Source organism: Rhipicephalus microplus, chromosome 2 (assembly GCF_043290135.1).
Source record: "Rhipicephalus microplus isolate Deutch F79 chromosome 2, USDA_Rmic, whole genome shotgun sequence".
Lineage (NCBI taxonomy): Eukaryota > Metazoa > Arthropoda > Arachnida > Ixodida > Ixodidae > Rhipicephalus > Rhipicephalus microplus.
The window spans coordinates 145,828,955-145,843,681 of NC_134701.1; the positions used below are offsets into that span (position 1 = coordinate 145,828,955).

The 14,727-nt window shown below is 41.2% G+C and overlaps 1 protein-coding gene across 2 annotated transcripts in view; it reads right to left on the reverse strand.

Moving 5' to 3' along the window:
• Positions 1-2,536: 2,536 nt before the first annotated feature.
• The window catches only part of LOC119170682 (uncharacterized), a 91,116-nt gene continuing 78,925 nt past the window's right edge, over positions 2,537-14,727 (reverse strand). For both annotated transcript variants that reach the window (XM_037421912.2, XM_075886900.1), the window contains exons 3-4: positions 6,002-6,136; positions 2,537-5,093 (exon numbers count right to left, since the gene is read on the reverse strand). In XM_037421912.2, coding sequence (XP_037277809.1) covers positions 4,871-5,093; positions 6,002-6,136 — 358 coding nt within the window. In that variant the 3' untranslated portion in view covers positions 2,537-4,870. The remainder of the gene's footprint in view (positions 5,094-6,001; positions 6,137-14,727) is intronic.

Sequence of the window (14,727 nt, forward strand, 5' to 3'; positions counted from 1 at the left end):
ATAAGAATATGCATATACATTCAGTAGCATCGAGATGTGCATAGAAATAGATTACGCTTGAATAGAAAGTATAATTATGACGGTATCTTTTGTAATTTTTGTTCCCTCACTTGACTTAATGAAGGCAAAGAGGCTATCTTTACTGCCTTCGTTTGGTTGTTTTGACTTGTAATAGTCTCGTGTTTGTACTCGCACTGTTGTGGCACAATTATTACAAGATATACCGAATAGAAGACTTCTACAGACGAGGTCGCATAATATCATCTAGAATTTCCTCACATTGTAGGGTGCTATTACATTTTGTTGCTTCTTAGATACTCTAAAAGTAAACTTCTTTTACATTTGCAACAATGCTGACAATTTTTTCTCTCACAGTGTCACGAACACTATTCAATCTTTATGGCTTCACCATTATCAATTTGTTAAACTGTAATAATCTCATAAATTTCTCACAAAATATTTTTTCAACGTCCGCCTCTTACAGACACGCGTGGGAAAGCGTGTCTCTCTATGTTTGCTGCTATGTACTGCACAATGACAGAAGATGGCATTCAGGCTGCAGTGGTTGAAAACATTTTGTTTTCTTGACTGTGGGACCGATTTAAAAAGAAAGAATGTCCTGAATATTGAAGCCAGATCACAAAGGTTCGTTTTTGCGTGCTGTTGTGTTTCAGCAAATTAAATTAGTGAAATACAGTTTGGCATATTAAATATTAAGTTTCCGGTGAACGCATAAAAGAGTTTAGCATGCACATAAGAAGTGTGTCAGCCTCATTACGTATAGGCACTTCATATAGATATAAATTGACTTACGCCCTTTATTTGTGATGGAGAGCTTGATAGTATTTGTTTAGCATGTGTGTACAGTTTAATGGCGTGCGTGCTTGAAGAATTTTGGAAAGGTGCACAGTAAGTAACCGATGGATATCGTTTGCACTGCACTCTTTATTGCGTGGTTTCAATGTACACTAAAGGAGGAGACTACTCTGAGGACGCTAAGTTTGGCATTATGATTTATTTCTTCTTGGAGGAATATTTTTAGAGAGGAAAAAGTACGAACCTTTGCGACCTTATTCACACTAATTTAAATCTGTGAAGCAGAGATACCTCGCCCAAAAACGTTTCCAGTCAACGTTTTTGAAGAAAACAAATTTCCCACATAGTCACAGGCATTTTGCAGATATATGGAGATGCGAAGTTTCTTTGCAGTTCATAGCAGCACAGATTCCTCCTCTTTCTTTTTTTCAAACCTCTCTTTTTGGCCAGTAAGGCTATCTTGTTCCCATATACAGTAGTAGAAAAAACGAAACGTTATACTTAAGTCATCCTTTATATGTTAGCTCTCTTTGTACAATATAAACGTTTTCAAACATTTTCGTCTATATACTCACTTTATATATTGCCTATAGGGGCTTTTAAAGTCTAAATAACGAAATAAATAAATAAATAAATAAATAAATAAACGAAGAAACAGACTAATATATCGTGATGTGATGGTGTTGATAGACGAAAAGGCCAAGTGTTAATGGCATAGTTATAAAGTGTGGTAACGACACAACAATTATTACATGTAAACGAACGCTAGTGTTTCACACTTCCAAGGAATCATATATTTATAGCGGCGCCTGTAATGTCAAGAAAGCACAAATGATGTCAACAAATGTCAAAATTATAGCACGTATAAGGAACCGCCTGAAATAGATGAAGCCTTGCGAATTTTGTTAGGGAAACTAAAAAATAAAAAAGCTTTTAGCTATGCTTACTGGCAGAAATATTCATACATGCGTAGAGCATAAAGAAAATAGAAACAATTACCCAAAGTAAGACTGCAATTAGTGTATTCTTAGAGTGTCCAACCGTTGTAGAAGAGAGAGAGAGAAGGCAAGGAGGGGAAGTACATAAGTATCAATATCATTGTAGACACAGCGCTGTGTTCCCTAATGGACTGTAGATATGAGGCGTCTCATCTTTTTAGAGCAACCAAGATATGATTTTGCGAATTCAGTACCTTACGCACTGGCGAACAGAAATGATAAATGTAGCGATAAACAGATGAAACTGAACTAAATTCGCAGGACAACTGTTTGAAAAATACTGTCAAGTCGAGGAATTTCAAGTTCACTTTTGTGCAGGAATACAACGTTCCTCGAGGTTTGCATGTTCATGCGTTATAGCTTGCCAATCTCAGAGTAGACGCTCAAGCATTACCTGTTGGATGCCCTGTAAAGAGATAGGTGTTCCAGTTGGTACGACAATCATGCCGACCACTTTGTGAATTTTTCACCCCAGCAGGTAGGGCGTAACAAACTGTTAGTCAGTTTAGTGGATAGCTGTATGTCACTCTAAGAAGTTCTATTGCATATCTGGTACCCATGGAAAGAAACGAAAATAACGTATACTTTGCTATGTCATATAAGATAGGCGGCTTGGGATAAAGAAGCCTCCAGTGTTCAAGCAAATGTAGAACCACTTTTATGCCTCAGTAACTGTAGGTACACGTAAAATACAGAGACAAGGAAACAGGCTTATACCTCGGTTCCAACAGACGAACAGTACGTTTTTATTTTTGCGACACAGAACCTAATCAGCACAAGTACTGAGCAGAAATCTCTAAAGATATTTACCCATATTTACAAAATGCAGCGAAGAAGAACTGTATGCAACACTAAAATATATGCGTTAACAGGCAACATCATGTATATAATACAATGAAACAATTCTTTAACTATATATGTAAATAAATGAAAGACGCAGGCACCACTACATGAGGAAAAACATGTTGGCGGATGAACAGATAATATTTTTTGGGTTGACAGCCAGTATTGTATACCGTCATTTCCGACGTCGCGCGCTGACATCTATAATTGATGTTAGTAGCTGCTAAAGTGTTTTGATGGGTCGCTCGAAAATGAAGAGCTCCACAAATTTCAAGCAATTAGCTCAACTTAATTTCAATAAATACAACTTCGAAACATCACACGTTCAGCTCAACACCGAGATAACACCATTGGTATCCGGTACAAAGGAATCGATGATACATGAACAGAGTGTTTGCAGTGGAACATTTACATGAAAGCATGTTTTCAATTCACTAACTGCACGCATTGACAGAGAGTCACCTGAAATAAAACGATTCATGTGTAACATAGTAGCAGCGTGGGTTCTCAATAAATGCAGACTACAGTTTGAAAAGCAACGCACTGCACATTTTTGTAGGCGTTAGCAAACATTCCCTTTGTTTGCTTTGCGTTTTTTGTTAAATGGTTCATCGCGCGAAGCCGCCTTGATAAGCAAGAGTCTATTGCTGAGGCTACATAGGCTGGGAATTAATAAAACAGTTTTATTCACTAAATTTAATGGTGCGCCATGCGCCGATATTGTGCTCGTGTCAGCGATGTACAGAATTTAGCTATGCTGAGGGTGTTTTTTAAACACACGTAACACTTCTGAATAAAATAAAGTAGACACCGCTTTCACTGACCAATCACGTGGCCATTTCCAAGGAGGATAAGCCTATCTGCGAAACGTTACGCTTTGTCAGGCAGTTGCGTGTCCGAAAACATTTCAACACAAATATTTGTTGAATACGGAAGTATTCGGCACTTTCACCAAGTCATGTTCATCATTACATAGACAAGATGTAACCACCAATCTCATGTGTCATTTTTATTCTATACAGTTTATTTTCTTGGGGGCTGACTGAGTGTTTCTTAGAGTTTCCCTTGACCATTTAACCTAAAAAATTTGCTATTGATCTAAATGTACCTGCGACGTCTTGAACGCTCTCGCGAATAGCAGAATTGGCTATGGGGTACTCTTTCTGAGAGCTGTGATGAACTAGACAGGAGCTGCAACCTACGAACGTCGAAAAATCCTAACCTCGGTGATAATGACTGATACCAGTTGTGAATGCGAATGAAAAAAGACACTACTGCTCCTGTTCAATATTTTTTGGCACCTGCTTAAAACCTAAAATGCACGTTCTGATGTACTCATAACTGCTGACCATGTGCAGATGTTCTACGTTATTGCTTCGTATGCTTTGGCATTTGATAGTATTATAAGTAAATCTATTTCTTGCTGGCTAGCTAGAATTCATCAGTGTTCTTATCGATGCAATACATTGAATATTTACTTATCTATTCGTGGCAGCGGCCTTGACTCTCTCAGCGCAGCTTCTGCAGTCAACACTGCGCCACCCCCGCAACGATATATTTTCAGCCTTGCAGGCATAACTTCACCTAATCTCATTGATTGGTCACATTGTCGGCAGTATTGAAGGCGCTTTAAGCACAGTAGGACAAGTCATCTAATATTTCAGGTTATCAAAATGAATATACAATATAAAATGGGCACGAAACAAAGCATCGTGGCAAAATAAATGGATGCTAGTAGCGCAGCGGGCTCGCAAATTTTTAAAACAAGCGTGATCGACTGTGCTTTCGTCTGAGGAAACACAATGATTGAGTCAAGCTGTCATGGCGTTTCATGTGTATGTGACAGCGTTAAATACACTTTATCTGGTACATTTTCATTCACCATCAGTGCCACCTTCAGGTTTCCTAAAAACCCCGCAGTTGTTTTTTTTCTTTTGTTCAGAAGTAGCTGTGGAGTCGGGCTGCGTAAACATTTCTCATTGGAGTGTGTTCAGATTTTTTTTCATATTGCGCATTTGGTCTCAGTACATTAGACACCCCAAATTATAGCCACTATTGCGTAATCGTCAGCATCACCGCCGAACGAATAGCTCACGAGTGGTGTACGACAAGGGAGCATCGTTTTGTGAAAGAGGGAGCACAGAACACAGGCTTCGTTGAATGTGGATGCCTAACAGGAAAGGATAATTTAACGAAGGCTGTTGGATGCCCTTCTATATCCTGAGGAGTTGGTCGGGTGAGCGGACCCTCTGCGCCGTCACGTCGGGGGTCGGCAGACCGGTCAGGTAGTCCTCGAGGGCGGCGTCGTCCACAATATTCTGATAAAGCGATGACGACGAAGACGCGTCGGTGGCGCCTGCTTGGCGATCGCTCTGGGATTGCTGCTGCGGCTGCTGGGACTCCTCTTGTGACTCGAAGGATCGCTTCCTCTTGCCGCTGTGCGAGACAGATAGCAAAAGCTAATAAGGCCAGCGTAGCCGTCACCTTTGTGCTACTGTTACCACAAAAAGCTTAATGGTCACCACAAAGAATACCTGCATGCAATATGTACAGCGTAACGTGTAGGTTTGTTTTCTATGAGCGGCAAGTATTATTTTCGCTCACTTTTGTTTTCATTTTTCATCTTGTAGTTACTACACTATAGTTAAAAAACTTCCTATAATTTCCCCTGTTTCTTCCTTGTCTTCATTACTTGTCGATATGTCGTTGCTCACTAAGAAAACGATCGTTTCACCTGTTCTCACCCTCGTTCATAGTGAAAGCCTTCACGAGAAGTTCACTGTTCGTAATTTCATTTAATGCAGTTGGAGGAAATGGGCCATGCAGCTGGAATGATGGCTTTTCTGTGTTGCTGTTCATTGCAGTCCTGATAAAAAAGGTGTAAACTAATAAAGTGAACGGTTTTTTGCAATTTTAGAGTATCTAATTCGAGCTTAATTTCTTTATGAATTCTTAGGTTCTTGCAAAGACGCATCGTATGACGTATTCATGAGATTCCACTAATTATGGTCAGTGATCACTGCAGCGATAGTAAGATAATCACCATGGCGATCACATTACTACTTACTGCTTAGAGTAACCCAAACACTGTCGCCACTTGTACTATGTATTTGTGTAAAAACAAGTAATTTCTGCTTTAGATGATTGTTATTATTCCACTGCTTGGCGTACGATTCAGAAGGTTCCCCAAAGTTATTTTGGTAGGACTGAGAAAGTTTTACGTCCTCAAACGTAAAATTTCTTGGTTTATGTAAGCCATTATAATCGATGTCCTTGAAATAGTAAATAGTAAAAAAAAAGTAGTCGCAATAAAATGCATAGTAGGCAACAATGCAGATACTCACATTTTGTTTGGATCGACGAGTCCGTAGGCAACTGGGAACGTGATGCCCTTGAGCCGGTGCCGCAGGGACTTGAGCCCAGCCAGGGTCTCGAGTTCAGCCAGCCGCTGGTCAGAGATACCACTGCGCCGGTCGCGACTGCTCGATAAGAAGATATAGAGAGTATTGTAAAAACTTTCATTTCGGCTGGGACTAGGCAATATAACTGAACGCTTGATCTTCGTGTAGCGATCAAACTAACCGTTAGGCCTGCGCGAAACGCGCAACACTGCCATAGCGAAAGCTGCAAAAGTGGCTTTTCAGATCCCTTGTTTTATCATTCTTAGGGTAGCTGCTGCAAGCACACTTGCAGGGTACCCACTACCTAAATAATAATTGTGTAGTAGGCAGGCATTCACTATCCCATCCTTCGTCATTATTGCAGTAGCGTAGTACCGGCTGCAACCCTTGCAAGGAGCGTGGTGCAATTTTTTGTGCTGTTGCTGACGATGAAGAAACATGATGCCAAAAGCTTTTGTGACCCCAAAATCCTACACAGTGAGTATGCGCCATAGTTATTGGGTGGACAAGATGAAGCTTTTGTAAGGGGTTGAAGCAATGAACGCCCCAGTCGTTACATATTTCTCATTATGTGGCCCTTGGTTGTTTCCTTTTCCGTTATAAATTGCTTTATTACTCACATTACAGCAACTTCTTACAAGCTGCTTGCTTATCAAAGCCAAGAGCCAGGGCTGTACGGGGATGAAATAAATATAGTTGGACCACAAACGCGTAAGCATGATACAGAAGCATAGGGAGTAGCAATGATTCGTTGTCGTGTAATTTGATTCAGTGATGATGAGCCCACAAAAAGAGCTTTTGAGGATGAAAAGTGACACGCATTATGCAAAAATATATTACAACTTGTGTCAAATGGCTCCATTTGCAACGACACACAAGAATCAACAGCCACATTGGTGAAAAGCTTAACGATTCAGTACTTTAATGTCATACATACAGGAGGATGAACGGCTCACCGTTGATGGACCGATAAAGAAGGAAGGAATTAAGATTGCAATCAAAACTTTGCAGAGGTACGAAACTTCAGGCCCAAATGGCCTTGGCACGGAGTTTAACATGACAGTTCAAGAACTTCACATTTCTTTCCTTAAACACTTTTTAAAGGGGCCAGTGAACTTTGGAAACATCATCCTTTCTTTTGTCAGGGCGATACCATTTTGACCCCAAAAAGTAGTCACCATGCCGTTTTAAAAATAGTAACTGGATATAGTCCTATTTTGTTTTGTACATTGATTATAAGATATTTGCTGAAATCCTCACAAACAGGATGCAAACAATGAATAGTAAATATGTAGGCGGCCATTACACATGTGGAATAAGAGGCCGCTCTATAAAGACGAATACCTATGTAGTGATAGTTTTTGAGTGTATTGACGATAGCATGAATCAGGTAGCTCTTTTTCAGATTGACCTTGCTAAGGCTTTTCGTAAGGTATGACAGGATCTTTTTTTTTTGTTTCGACTGCTAATACATCTCCAGTTAAGAGATGTACGATACAATGGCATTATAATATGTTACAAAAATTTTACAAAAATAATTGTGAATCACACTCTTTCAGGTATTGGCAAATTCATCACTCCGTCAGTGGTGTCTGCTTTCTACTTTACTTTTTGTATTCGTGGAACCACTTTGTTTTAGTGTACTGCCTAATTAAGTTATTAGAGAACATAGATACGAAGAAAAGTAAATTAATGTTCTAGCCTACGCAGATAACATTACCTTCCTCTGCATGGACAATGAGTGTTAAGGAAACAGTAAACACTACTATGCGTTTTTGAGAAATTTCTGGAGCAAATATCATTTTTTTTACAAAACCAGAGGATTCTGGCTGGGCACCTGGGCACTAACTCCCTTAGTTTTTGCAAATATTCATAGGCATGGAGCCCCGGTACGCCTACTTGCTGTGATTTTTGATAACCACCATAACAGTGGTTCTTACTAGATGTCCGTTATCACCACTATCCGCCGACAGGTGTCAACTCGGCAAGGACGACATCTTTCCATTTTTTCGAGAACTAAGGCACGCAACCTCTTTCTTGCAATAAAGCGTGTCTACATTCTACAAGTATTGCATTGCTCTTGCGTATATATCCAGGCATTTCACAAGATATTCAGCTGCTTCATTTAGAGGTCTTTATGAAAGCTATGCGAAGATACGCAGGAGGAGGGGGGGGGGGCTTAAATTTTGTGCGTCTGTTTGTACCACAACTGGTGATACGATTTTTTATCCTTAAGAATGTGTCACCCATTTATTCTGACCGTTATCCTAAAAAGACTTGTTTACCACCTCCCTTTTTTTTTTTGGCACGACAAGAAGTGATGAAAACTCGCAACCATGGGGTTTCTTGAGAGAAACTGTTGAGGCTATGCAGTTCTTGAAAGCCAGATTTATTTTAAAGTATCTGTGAAGTGTATACAGAACGACACTCACTGCTCCATTTGGCAGCACCCTTTTACTTGAACCTCTTTACCGACAATAGTGTTTATCTCGAAATGTTCATGATGTGTTCTACCGTGCGCGTAAATATGTATATCGCCAGGAGCTGAAACGTTTTCCTTTAGGCTACACACCACCACATTACCAGTAAACACGTATCTTCATGAAAAATGTATATACGTGCACTGGTCTCTAAATTACGCAAGCTGAAACGAGCCTGAAACAATCAAGCATTGTTTTATTCATTGCCATAATGCGTGTCATCTCTGGTACATTCTCAATAAAACCATCAGAAAAGAGTTTGCTGTTGCACCTTATGCTACATGTTGCGTTTTTACCGTTCAAAAAGATCATTAACAGTAATGCGCTATATGACCTGTTGATGTTATTGGGTCTTTAATTATTATGGAGATCACATGATGGACAAGCATACCAAGCCACCTCACTCGACAAAGTCGGTTTTTCGAAAAGAAGCAGCCAATTAATGGGCGTGCTGTTGTTGAGACTTTCAACACAGTTGAGGAGTGGCTTACACTTCTGGACATGTGTGTTTAATTAGCGGACTTTCAAAGGTTCGAAGGACTGTACCAAATTGCATTTAGCGCACGAATGCATATCAATGTATGAGCATAATTTTGAAACGATATATTGCATATATCCGGGCATGTAGAGCGTAGACAGGAAACCACTGGTCATTAAGGGTAACTAACGGGATTCGCAAAGAAGGCGAGTGGGTTAGGGGGAGACAGAAGGTTAGGGGGGCAGATGAAATTGAGAAGTTTGCGGGTATAAATTAGCAGCAGCAAGCAGAGGACTGAGTTGAGTTGACTCGCGGAACATGGGGGAGGCCTTTGTCCTGCAGTAGATGTAGCCAGACTGATGATGATGATGATGATGATGATTGCATATATATATATATATATATATATATATATATATATATATATGTGTGTGTGTGTGTGTGTGTGTGTGTGTGTGTGCGTGTGTGTGTGTGTGTGTGTGTGTGTGTGTGTGTGTATAACAACATTTGATTAGATTATTTTCATGCATCAAAGAAAAGAAGCACCGGCGTGGATCAGTGGTAGAGTACTGGGCTGGCAAGCAGGGGACCGGGGTCTAAATGCCGTAGTGTCATCAGTGTTTTTTTTATTTACTGTGTTTTTGTGCAATAGTGGTTACGAACAAAGGCGGCGGCGGATAAATACTCCACACACATGACGCCTGTGGCGATCTCAAAGGAGCTTTCCCTCTAAATCATTCACCTTGCTACGGGACTGCTGCCTGTCGTTGGTCTGCAGCACAGAACAGTTGTTGCGTCGGCGGCAACACCCGTGCGCCTCTACCATCTCATCCATAATAGCGCCCAAAATTTGTCTTTTCATTTAACAAAGACCACATTTTCTCATACATTCTGTGAATAAAACTTATTTTTCTCGTCCAGCCTTTCCGCTGTAGGGTAGTCAATTATTTGTGAGTTCCAAATTCTCATCTGCATTTATTTACCCATTGGGTCTGGCTTCTTCTTTCTCTCTTGCAAACATTTTTATTTACAGCACAAATAATTATGTTTCTCAGACTTGCTTGTATTGTGAAAGTTTAATTGCAAAAAAACTATTCGTCTTAGGCACATACCTCTGCACGATGGGGATCAACGTTTTAACAATCAATACAGAATTACCAGAAACGCCTGTCAAGCTATACATGTCGACACATGTTACCACTGTCCACTATTGGTCGAAGATTTGACGGAGTGGTAAGGCGGAGTCAATTTGCACATTGTGCCATAGCAAATTATGCACTATTTTTGGGTCAGCCCCATAGGCCAGAACGTGTGTTCCCACTAAGTGAACGTGGAAACAAAAGGTGGAGACAATGTTTCTCATTTAAAAGTAATTATGCATTCGAAATGAGACATAATTGTTCGAGTAGGTTTTATAAATGCATTAATTTTCCTGCGCGAGTTCACAGAGAAGAAATGAATAGAACTACTCAGCGAGCGTAGTGCGGATGTGTCTGTCTTAATATGAGCTAATTAGTGATGATGGCTTGTCCTACATCTTAGGAATACGAGTGAGAAGTGCTTCATCACGATAGGGCGATAGTGCCCGGATAAGCTTGCATTGCTGCTGTGCTTTTTCTGCCTTGTTGCTCTTGACACTATAGCGTACTCGTATGCATGAAGAGGTGATATTTGGCAATATATTTGCCGGGACTTCATAGTGAAAGCTTTTCATTGAGGTGCTAATACTGGTTGAAATGCGACGCACCATTAAACCACCTTGGTAGCTCATATAGCGCTGACAGAGTGTTACGCCTCTATCAATACTGCGATCCCCAGACAAAGACGAATTTAAGATCGCCAGTTAAGCTCAGCCTTCTCGGAATTTTAAACACTTTTATTGTAGTTTTGTCCTACAGTTGGGTGCATGGCAGTATTGTGATTCATAGGAATGGCTTACCATACAGCCTACATATGATTAGGCGTACTGGTTATTTCGCAGCAATTTTATGGCGTCCAGATTGCGAAGTACATTGAACGCAAAACTAAAAGAATCAAAATTTTTACTAAGCGAACATGTGACCAGCGTTCAGGAGATACCACTGAGCTTTTATGTGAATACGCTTGAGCGATACACGCCAGTGACGAGGAAATAATAGGGTGCGTCATTTGACCAACTACAACAGTTCACACACGCCAATGTCGTTGATAATCTATTATGTATTTCCATAGAAAATGCTGTGGTGTCAGATTCACCATAACTCCTACGTACAACCTCTGTAGAGGCAGTGAAAATCGGATGCCCTAAGTGGCACGGTTACAACACCCGTTCCACTTTTTTTTACCAATAACGACCGACCGCATGGTCGCGCGTTTCAAAAATGCATCGCCTCTTTCATTACGTCGTAACTTTGTGCCACGTTAGCGGTGTCACCACCACTATGCCACTGTACTGAAAGCTGGCGGCTGGCGAGACCTTGATGGCACTGGCACGGGTATACGTGGTCATCTGCGGCTGATGTGCGTGATGCACGGGGGAACGAAATACAGAGCAGGGTGGTGTAATAGCCGGGTACTTCGCCTCGCAGCGTCGTCGACAAGGGCGTGTGCTCATGCGAATCATTTACGACCCGCAGCTTCCCGCTTTCGGAAGGACACCTCCGAAGCGCAGAAGCTCATCTCCGTTTCGCACACCCTCGGAGAAATGACTCGCGCTGCCGGTGGCGGCACACTTCTCACTTGTGATACGACTATTCAGCGAACAGAGAGGACCTCTAACTCTTTCCTTTCATAAAGTTGGTTGCACGTGTTTCTTATATTAAACCCATTGCATTTTCTCCGCATGACTGTGCACCATGTGATATGACAAAGGCATGATGTTCATTTGTTTTTCAACGTCTGTTACCTATTTTTATACTACATGGCATTATAAAAACTTTTCTTCAAGCTCTGGGTTAGGCAAAGAAAACTGCAACATCTACAAATTGCGATGGGTGGTGACCTCAGCAACTGCACGAAATGTTTCAAGCGTCGGCATTGCTCTGTCATAAAACACCCATCTTATACACAGAAAGCAATAGCTCGGTTACCACAGAAACGCAAGATTTCCATTATTTATCTGCATCTCACTTGATATCTTTTTTCTCTCGGACAACGTTGACTATTTTCCCCCTGCCAACGACGCCGATTGCGCTACTGAAAGCACCGTCAATGCCATGGTATCTGCGGCAAATAGTTTAGTGCTGTCGCGCAAGAACCATTGCCACGCAAGCACCTGCGCGTAGGTATAATGCCTGCGTCTGAGCACAGTGCACAATTTGAAGAATGACGAAATATTCAATAACTATAAGCTTGCCTCTTACTCATAGCAAAGAACACTAATTCAAAGTAAATTAGAGTTGTAAGATGGTGGTGGAAATATTAACTAGATGCTCCTTAGTATATTATTGTCGCAATGTTCGCTACATTGATGGTGTATTAAAAATACTGTTGGAAATTACAGAATCGCACTACATTAGACGTAAGCTGATCTAGTTTATGCGAGCCCCTTGTATTTCCACGACGAGAGGATAATAACTTAAAATAAGTAAAATTTATTGAAAGGGCGAGAGACCCACGTGCTTGGGACGAAATCTTTAATCTCTACAGGCTATTGATCATTTACCTTTGACAAATACAAAGCAGATAGCTCGTTACGTAGAAATGCACATATACGCACGAACGCACAGCAAACAAACGCACATATAAAGTGCAACATCTATTCTAACGCAGAGCCCTGTTTAGAGGTAGCACGTGTTATTTTAATCAGAGTTGAATTGTTGGAACAAATATCACTGTCTTGGACACGCGTTCTTGGACCACTGTTTGCCAACATTCTTGCTGGCTGGCTGGTTGTTTTTCAGGTCGACATGCTACACCCACTCATTTTGTGTGAGAAACGGAGTAATAAAGGCCACTGGACAACTTCAGCTATTTAGATTTATTGAACGTTTACTGACGAAGAAATGAGACCTCGACAGAAATGAGACCAGCATGGCACGACTCAAAACTGATACCTATTGCTTGCGGGTCATCACCCTAGCAGAGTTATCACGGAGCCACCACGTGTGGTTCTTAGCAAATATCTGTGCCATGAGGTATTGCTAAAAATGTTATTCTAGCATACACTGTGTAAATCTCTAGTTGAATATATGACAATGAGCGAAATAATTTATGAACAATAGATATAGACGGCCTTGCTAACGTATTCTTCGTGCATTGGGCATTATATTAAATGTGAGCTGTAAAAGTTAGTAGTTGCGAGCCACGTTCAAGGCAGTGTCCCGTAACATTAGCAACATTATAAACTGCTGGTCATGTGATGCGTTGGCAAATTGAAAAACAAAATCTTCAATCAGCATTCCGACGCTTCGTGCGTTGTATTGCTATTTCCTATGTCTTGTCATAGTTTTTACCGCACTGTTTCCTGACTAAAAATGACCAATCAACTAGCCCACAAGTTAAGACAAAACAGATTCGTGCATTTCCGGGCAAACTGGAGCCTTACGTAGTTTTATTCAGCTTTTCTTTTTCATACGTGCTCAAAAATCCACCAGATTTATAGATTGGTGGCAGCCGCTGTTGAATGACCTTGTACGCAGTTCTGATTAGAGCTCCAAGCTGCCTGTTATGTGCATCGTTACGCAGTTTCCGTAGTGCTTTCATAGCTCAGGCGTCCCCTGCGTTAGTTAAGCAATATCATTTAGTGAATGCCTTTCACTACTTCTATTTGCAGCAGATGATCCTATCCTTGAGGAGGGATTTATCGACGATCAACATTTTCTCGCGTCTGCGGCTATTTCATGGTGCTTTAGACTTCGCAGAAGGGCACGCAACCGGCAGCGCGTGACAGACGACGAGGATTAGTGTTCATCATATCGAGATGATTAGGAATAGAGCACTGCCGATCCTTCACCTCTTTTTCAAGCTTGAGAACACGGAGGACACACGCTGAATCATGGCGCCTACTGAGCACGACTACGCCAATAAGAGCATGCCACAAGACAATAACATCCTCCCTGACTGGATTCTCATGGTTTCATTAATATTACATGACCAGACCTCATTTCCATAAACCAACTCCTGTGCGACATGGTGCACAAATGCACTCTACTGTTTCAACGTGCTTACGCATAAACGCGAACGCCTGAGGAGGTTTAGTTGCTTGCGTTATGGTAAATTTTTTGGAGACGTTTTTGAAACCTACGGATATTACGCCCCTCCACATATCCTTAATTGATGAGCAGTTCGCCTATTATTTTGAAATAGAGCGTTCAATCAAAAGCAGCTACGAATAATCAAAAGTCATGGGCACCATGTCAGGCTGCCGCTTTGCTGCACGCGGCCTTCCACATCCAGCTTAGTCAAAGTCGAACAAGTGGCTCATTCACTCCACTCAAAACATTAGTTTGTGTGACGCGCCAAACAGAAAGTACTTCGAGTGTTCGAAATGTGACCTGCAGGCTCGAAAACCGACGCAGCTCGAATTTCCTGTAGCCTATCGCTTTAGTGGTGACTTTTTCTAGTTATGAACACAAAGAGGCCCACACCCACAATCTTGTAAGTAGTATTAGGGTATGTTGTTTCAAAGCAGCCGCTTTTTCGATGGAGGTGAGAATGATCGAGCACGGGTGGTTATGAGGTACGTTGAAAACCATTCAGGGTACGTATTTTAAGAGGACGTTGAAAAACCA